This window comes from Glycine max, chromosome 18 (genome assembly GCF_000004515.6).
Source record: "Glycine max cultivar Williams 82 chromosome 18, Glycine_max_v4.0, whole genome shotgun sequence".
Classification (NCBI taxonomy): domain Eukaryota; kingdom Viridiplantae; phylum Streptophyta; class Magnoliopsida; order Fabales; family Fabaceae; genus Glycine; species Glycine max.
In genome coordinates, this window is record NC_038254.2 from 16,344,891 (window position 1) to 16,354,089 (window position 9,199).

The 9,199-nt window shown below is 27.2% G+C and overlaps 1 protein-coding gene across 1 annotated transcript; it reads right to left on the reverse strand.

Moving 5' to 3' along the window:
- Positions 1-6,231: 6,231 nt before the first annotated feature.
- LOC100805558 (SPFH_like_u4 domain-containing protein HIR1-like) lies at positions 6,232-8,895 on the reverse strand. The gene is made up of 6 exons (NM_001254297.3): positions 8,761-8,895; positions 8,201-8,408; positions 7,487-7,607; positions 7,299-7,390; positions 7,119-7,215; positions 6,232-6,821 (listed from the first exon to the last, which is right to left on the reverse strand). Exons 2-6 carry the CDS (start codon positions 8,387-8,389, stop codon positions 6,460-6,462), a joined length of 861 nt encoding a protein of 286 aa, NP_001241226.1. The 5' UTR covers positions 8,390-8,408; positions 8,761-8,895; the 3' UTR covers positions 6,232-6,459.
- Between the last annotated feature and the right edge of the window lie 304 nt (positions 8,896-9,199).

The window sequence follows — 9,199 nt, forward strand, 5'->3', positions numbered from 1 at the left end:
GATCCACCCGAAAGCCATTGATTTAGGTGCATCTTTGAGTAAGCTTTTTGAGCATGGAAGGTGATTGCCCAGCAATTTGGTTGTTTTAGGGTGTATATCGAAGCTTTGATTTAGATGCCTAGTAAATATTTGGTAATATATAGTTTCTTTTCTTTTGTTCAAAAGTGAATAGCCAGTCTTTTTTATGTATTAATATATATAGATTAGGATATACCCATTACCCGGAAGGATATAAATGAGTCAGCGATTGACATTAATTTGAACAACTAGCAAGTCTACGTAAATTTTTTGAAATGCAACGTTTTGTAATACTAAACTGGGAAGAGGAACATCCAACGTATTCCTATAATCAAACGGGGCTAAGTCGAGGACTTGACATCAGCGCATCTGGTGGCATTTTGTAGGCTTGGCTTCTTTGTAGGTGTGGACGAGGAACAATGTGTTAATTATTTTTTATAATTAATATAGGGGGCTAAAAGGCATAAAACTATATTTTCACTAGGAAAAGCAACACTCCAAGCATTCTTCTGTAACAGATGAAAGAAAGATCGGGGAGAGAGAACAATACTTCCAATTTACGCCCTCAAGAGTCAAGACCTTAACTTGCCAAATGAACAGCATTGTTATTCCTTTCTCTATATGGCATGACATGACTATGTTAGGGTTGAAATGGTGTTGAACTATATTTAGTGCACACATGCACTTTTATGTTAAAATAATTACAAAAATAATGTGAAAATGGAATATCCTTAACCGAAAGGAGTTCAATTTAGGGGACAAAATTTATTATTCTTATAAGGGGATATTAAATATTTTAGAATTTGTATATTTGAATATTGTATTTTAATGTAATACGTCTTCTAAAACACGTTAAATACTTGTTAAAAAATTTATTTATTTATTTCTTAATTATTCCACGAGTTTTTTCCATTTGGTTTCAAAATATCACGATTTTTTTCTTAGTCCCTTATTTTAGAGGAATTAAATGGAAATTTTGTGATATTTTAAAGGTACCAAATAATCAAGAAACAAAGACTACATTTAATGAAATAATTAATGGAAGGGTAATGAAGGAACGGTTTAGTAAAGAAAAATTGGTAAGTTTTTTAGGGAAAAATCTTAACTAAGCATATGTTATATTTATGAACTTCATGATTTATTTACTGTTATCGTTAATCAAATCCAATTTGATCTTATCCGGAGTATTTTAAATTGAATTAGGTTAGATTAGATTTAAATTTACTATCAAATAAATTAGATGGTAAAATTAAAAATAAAATGACGAGATAGAATTAGAATCAAAACTTTTGTCCCCTTAGGAGTACTTTTATTTTTATTTTTTATTTTTTTTATAAAGACTTAGGAGTACCTTTAGTACCAAAAGAATAATGATGATTAATATTTATGAGAAAGTGTGTGCCTCTTGGAATGTTTAAAAGTAATTTTATAAAAATAAAATAATAATATAGAAATAATTTAATGAAAATCTTATGAAAATATGAACAGAAGATTAGAATTGTCACGATCTATTCTTGGATCATGACCAGTGCACAAATTATAATTTCCTTAGTCTAAATAACCTACCCTATATTAAATAACGTGTAAAGAAACATATAATATATCCAAACAAATATATATATATATATATATATATATATATATATATATATATATATATATATATATATATATATATATATATATATATATTTCAATCCAACAATTAGATATTAAGGTCTCATGTCACAACACAAACCATTGACATATCATCCAAAATATCAGCTAATAGCGATGTTGGTCATAAATACTAATCATCAAAGTATTCCAAAACATCATAAGTATATCATCAAGGTATCTGTAAGAGAAGATTATTTAAATTTTAAAATAAAGAAATTTTCTCTAAATCTATTACTACTTTTATCCCTATAGTTATACTGAAGTCACAAAAAAAAAACTCTCCATCAGACGTAATGGAGGCCTACCAAAAGATAATCAAATTCTTGAGTAAGTCAGCAAATCCTAGGAAGTCAGTTACTTCACTATTTGTGTATCTAAGAAAATAAAATAAAATAAAATAAGGAGATAAGTCACAAATAGTGAGAGCATAAAATACAAAGCGGAGAGAGCACAATATAGAGTCTTAACATCCAAAAGGAATTTAAATAACATTAAATAAAGAAAAATAAATACAACTTGTTTTTAGAAATTATTGTGTACTCCCTTGAAAAATTTTAGAACTACATATAAACTTGTATTGAAGAATAATAACTTTATAATCAAACTTTCATTCCACTATGTGCACATAAACCACATTATCTCTTCGTTGTGGTGAACCGTAATTATAGAACTACAACATTTAGCTCTATTATCTCTTCGTTGCATAATATAAATATACTATGAGTAATTGACTCATAGGTTATATTATTCGTTATAGCAAATGACAAATATAAATATACTATGAGAAATTGACTTATGGACTACATTATATATTTGTTGTAGTGAACGACAATCAATTATGAACTCACAATAAATAAAATAAACAAATAATTCAACATTCATTCTTATATATCTTATCAAAATCTCAAAATAAATTCCAATCAAGCGAAAATAAATATTTTCCCTTTATTCTCAAGTACTCCTAAAATTTCAAAGATCACAAAAGAATATACAAATTTTGAAGTTTACTTCTTCTCCTAAAAGAACTTTAAAAAGATGCTGCTAAGTAACGCCTTCCAATGTTATTGGGAGGATCAACCATCGTATTTTTCACATATTTATGCATTTAAATAAAAGGACAAGAGATTAGGCAAAATTCCTAAATTTAACAAACCTAGAGTTTTGAGAAAACTGTAATAATCTTTAATACTTAGTTTTCTAACCCTTTTCAAACAACTCATAACTAAATAATGCTATAAAAAATGAAACGGTGTTTATATATATATATATATATATATATATATATATATATATATATATATATATATATATATATATATATATGAAACAGTGTGTTTCAAGAATGATATTTAATGTGTTTTGTTTCAATTACACATCCACTTCCTTTTTTTTCCAATCTACAAAAAATTCTCTAACCTTAGTCTCCGTTATAATAATGTTTCATTCGTGAAAGAGTGTAATATGATACGTTTAAATAAAAGTTATGTTACCGATATTTTATTTTTGTTATTGTATATAATCTTTGTTTAGCGTTGAATATTGAAATTTAATAATTTTTCTTGACTTAAATATGAATAATACAATGCACAATTGATGGTGGGTGAAAATAGCTTCTAAAAGATAAAGTTGAGCTCCAAGTGAAAAATTAGTTTCATTGATTTTTATTACTTCAATTAAAATATATATTATTTATAATTATCTTAATCAATTAAAATCACAATATATATCAATCATAGTTAATATAATAATGTATTTTTATAAATAAAAATATTTTTAGCAACATTTAGCAATTACATATAATAAAATATAAAACTATTTAATTAATGCTCAAATTTTTAATTCAAATATATTTAATAATTACATGTAATTACCTTAACGGTATATAATTGATTATTACGTTGGTTAATTTCATTATATAATATAAAAAGATCTAACTAACTTTGTTTAAAATAATTTTGTGTGAGAAAAATATTTTCTATTATTTTAAAAGATAATTCATAAAATAAAAATCAAAACCAAAGTAAAAATAAAAATAATTTTTTCATTATAGATTAAAATTTATTAAAAAACTAATGTTTTTCATATAAATAAATCATCACATAGTTACGTACTTTATTTTAATAAGATACATATACATAAAAAAAAACAGTTAGAATCACACCCATCAATTGCCACAAATTCTCATCAACCCCTTAAAGGATAATTTAATGTTAATATTTTTCTATATTTTTTATACTTAATTTAATTTTAATTTAAATTTACCCTAAATAATAAATATTGACAAGTATTAGTTTTTTTTTTTCCTTTTGTTTCAAATACTTTTTTATTTTTAATTTATGAATTGTTTTTTTGACTTCATTTGTATGGGATTTAATTGATGTTTTTATATTTATTTATATAAAATTTATAATTTAAGTGATATTTTTTGTACAATTAATGAGTAAAAGACTAAAAGTTAATTTTCATTAACATAGCTTGAAGGATTTTATGGGCTCTTATGGGTTTTCATCTAATATGTTTGCATAATTTTAGGAGGTTCTTTGTTTAAACTTTAACTTCATCGTATAGTTCTATGACACTTTAAGTAATAACTCTTGGTAGAGAATACATGCGTGTTAACCTTCTTCCTTCTCAAATAGCATGCTCTTGATAATCAATTCATAACTTAAAAAAACAAAGACAATAAGAAAAATTTTATTAATTTTTAGTGGAAGAAAGAAAAACACAATAGTGTAAAGAAAGAAGTTATTTTTAAATGAAGAAAGGTAGAAATAAGAAAATAAAAAGTACCAATTTTCAAGAAAAAAATGATTAATTGTTAAGTAGTACCTATTGAATTTTCACAATTACTTTTCATAATAAACATCAACACATACATCTTATCATACACAACCTTCATAACTTGAAGAGGTTTACGTAAACCCATAAAACTATCCACCATCACATATATAAACTTCTCTCACAAGAGACAAAAATCAAGGCTAGAAAATTCCAAGATAGATGTAAACCAATTTCCTATTTCCATATGACTATTTGATGCAAGCTAATGCTATGTAAGTCATTATATATTGATAACCAAGGACAATAATTTAATTGCAATAATTAATTCATTTTACGGAAATAAATATTCAAAATGGAAACAATATATTTACAGATTTTCAAATTAATTGAGATATTTTTTCTTTTTAGCGCCCTAATTTAATTATGTAATACTAATCAGTTACTTAAAATCTTCAATTGATTTAAATATTTATAATTGATTGGGATTACTATTTTTTCAAATTAATGAATTTTCATAATAATAAATTTATATGTGTGAAATATATTAAAATTTTATTATTTTAAATTTTTAAAAAATTAATATCTGAAAAATATATAAAAATATTTTATTCTTTATTTTTTAAAATGAAATAAATTTATAAAAAAAATTAAATACAGTTTAAATTATAAAAATTATTTAAATTATAAAAAATATGGTTATAAAAGCTTAAATTATAAAATATGTTAAATGTATGATTTGAATATTCACACGATTATCTTGAACAAAATACAAATGTTGTTCAACTACTCATTTTTGCATTAATTAATTACAATACACTTTTCCAATTCATGAATTTTCAATTTTACTGTATTATAACAAAACTACATATCATAACAAAACTTTTTTACAACTTAACTATTCAATTTTGCATTTATTTATAGTATTTTTAAAATTGTATTAATTTTCAGATTCTTTTTTTTCTGAATTTAAAATTTTCAACATTAATTTTCATATTAACAGAACACAAACATTTTTATTAGAAAATTAATCATTTTTAATTTATACATGAAAAATATATTAAAAATTTTCTTTTTGTAAATTTAATTATAAAAAAATTAATCTCTAAAAATATAAAAAAAATTATTTTATTTATTTATAAACATAGTTTTAATGACCCATAAATGTTTTATTAAAAAACAAATTAATCAATAAAAATATTTTTAAATACAGTTTAAATTATAAAAATGGTTTAATGAAATAAGTTTTCTAATGACTAATAAATATTTTAATATTTTAACCTTGAAATCAATTTATATTATTTATGAATGAATCATATAATTAATTTGTCCCATTTACATTAATGACTTATTAAGTATTCGTGGCATCCAAACTTTGAAAAATTATCTTGTTTCACCATGTGTTATCCGAACTTGTTTTTGGATTCTTAAGTTTATATATAGAGAGAGATGACCAATAAATATTTTAATCTTGAAAATAATTTATACTATTTATGAATCAATTATACAATTATTTTTTTTCCATTTATATTAATGATTTGAATTTGAATTTTGTTTGACACATGATATCTAAATCTTGAAAAGTTAACTAAAGTGTAACTCACATGTCAAATTATCAACTTTATTTCTTATTAACGAAAGGTTAAGTGCATATTTGCTTTAAAGTAGACAATTATTGTATAAACTTCAATCTTATTATCTTACCATCTCATGGAAAAGGTCAAGGACAAGCTTAACATCTACGCAAACAAAAGAACAAGCCCTAAGCGAAGCAAATTCGAACACCATTATGTTTATTTCGAAGGAAAAAAAGAACAGCACAATGTTCGACTATTCACAACTCAAAAAAGAGGGCACGGATAGAAAGGCAATGAATGGTATGGAAAGGCATATTAACATACCGAATTAGTTCAAACTTGAACACTCAGACAAAATTAAAATGTATACATCGATAGAGTCTAGAAGATAGATTCCTAATAGTTCAAGTAATGTGATTGTGTGATTTCATGACTGAGCCACCTTTCCTTGAAGAAGACCATCTCTAAACTGTGAAGCAATATCTCTCACAGTGCCTGGTCCGTGTGGAACAAAAATAGAATTGGATTTTGAGGACGCACCGATCTCCTTCAACGTGTCAAAGTATTGGGTCACCAAAACCATGTCCATGACATCCTTAGATGTTGTCCCGGGGACATTCTCTGAGAAGGCTAGCACACTGTCCCTCAGACCATCTACTATGGCTTGACGCTGACGAGCTATTCCAAGCCCTGATAGATACTTTGACTCTGCATCTCCTTCTGCCTTTTTGATCTGCAGAATCTTCTCTGCTTCAGCTTTCTCATTTGCAGCTTCCCTCATCCTTGCAGCTATTATATAGCACAGGGTAAAGATAAAAGAAAAGAGAATGTCAAGCTTTAATAAGAATTTTCTTAAAACTAGACCTAAGCTAAAGATGTTTCTCAACTGCAATAAAGCTTGTGAATTAGAGGGAACAATGATACTGATACAATTTTTTTCTAAAATATCAGTTGTTTTACCTAATGAGGTTAATGACACAAAATTTCCTGTAAATGAATTCCTTCTATTTACATGTACGAAAAAAGATGAAAGAAAGTAATTTGAGCACAGCCAAAAAATATACTATCCCAATGCATAAAGCATACCAGCATTTATCTCGTTCATGGCTCTCTTCACACGCTCATCCGGTTCAATATCCACAATAAGAGTCTGGACTATCTCATACCCATAAGCAGACATTGCCTTCACATGCACAGCAAGTTAAAAACCATAAGGTTGCTAACCCTCTAGTCCTCAACACACATACACAAAAGGGAATCAATCACCTTTTCAAGTTCTTCCTCAACAGCTCTTGCAATTTCTTTCTTCTGTTCAAAAGAGGAATCTAGATCCATCTTTGGAACACATGCCCGGATAACTGAAACAGCAATAGGAATGTATCAGTTTTGTCCTGAAGAAGAATCCAAAAAAACCAACTTTCATAAAGGAGTTTGTTAAGTTCACAAATGAACACCATCAAAGACATAGGCCTGAATCTGTTCCCTGGTATTGCTAAGCCTGTAAAAAGCATCCACCGCTCTTTCCGCCATCGCTCGATATTGGATAGACGCAACAACAGTGACAAAAACATTGTCCTGATGGTATGTAACAAGATAAAATAAGCAATCACAAAAAATAAAGGCACGCTTATTAACCAACTTAATTGAGCAAGCATTTATCAAGAGCTCATAACATAAGAACTCATTCATAACCTTCACTCAAATAAGCTAAAAGGAACTTCTAGGAATGCCATAAGATCAAGAAGTTTTTACACTGCTACTATAAAAAAAATTACACTGCCAACCAACCAGACATAATCCTTGGGATAACTGTTAAGGTAATTGTTATAGGCAAAATGCTAACAAGAAACTGGTTAAGAAATAAAAAATGGAAAATTTTTCATTAGAAAGTGTCATTAATGTATCTCTACTGTGATTTCCAATACATTCTCAATGTAAATTCCAATAAAAACTTTCTATTTTGAATTCCTTGACCACTAAGGGCACTAGTTAGTCAGACACATTGCTAAAAAAGCCAATAAACTTACCGCACATGACAAAATATGATTACAACACTTTGTAAAAAAAAAAAAAAAACCTACATTTTGATTGAATTCTAAGATCAAACACCCCCTAAAGCTAATCATATTCTTTGTGTTCGTTGTGGATTTTAGTTTTTGAGAAGAAACCTTTGTCTTGGTTTCGCAGCGAACATCTAGCTGTTGCACGCGCAAAGAAAGGTAACCAGCCACTTGAGTGCCAAAGAACCATGGCACACAGTGGAAACCAGGTTCAAGCACATCATCAAATTTTCCAAACACTTCTTTGATAGCTACCGTTGATTGCTCCACTTGAAGACAACCCAGAGCCAGTCCCATCTTTAATTATTCAGGAACCCTGAACAACAAATTTGTCAATAAAATAAAATAAAACATAACAGAATATGGCTGTTTTATCATCAACAGTTTTCTCAATCAAAAGCATGATGTCATTTTTTTAATAGCTAAATGTTAGTTGTTAGTTTGTTGGGTTTTTGTTAGTCGGAGATTCGAACTCATGATGTCAATTAATAACACGATGCAGAGTGAAGGGAATTGATTGAATGGAATTTTATGAAGTGAGACCGAATCGAAAGAGGGAAAACACAATGGTGATGATGATGGAGAGTGATGTGATATGGCATGTAAATTCAAATTCGAAGAGAACCAAAAGGTAGCGAAGAAAAGAAGAGAGAAAATTGGTTTGTTACCTGAAAGGTGGAGAAGGTAGGAAAAGGGGTGGCACCAATGTAGTAGTTTTTGTGGGTCAGTATTCATTCAGAGGAACGCAACATTTGCCACTGGAATCGACATATGCATCTTCCTTTTTTGTTTGTTTCAGACGCATCGGTTTGGATTCATGACACGATAGTTATATAAGTTAGATATCCTTGTAATAACCAACCAATACTTATGCCCTGATGAGTCATGTTGCAATTAATAGGGATAAACGGTCAAATTCATAAGTGTGCAAAGTCGATAAATTGATTAAAGATAAAAAAAAATTAAATTGTAAAAAGTGTAATAAATTAGTTTCAGAGATAATTTAATAACAAATTGATTTTTAAACCTTACAATTTAATGTCAAATTGGTGTTTGAAAAATATAAATTGTTATAAAATTGACCCTAGAACATTACAACTTAATAAC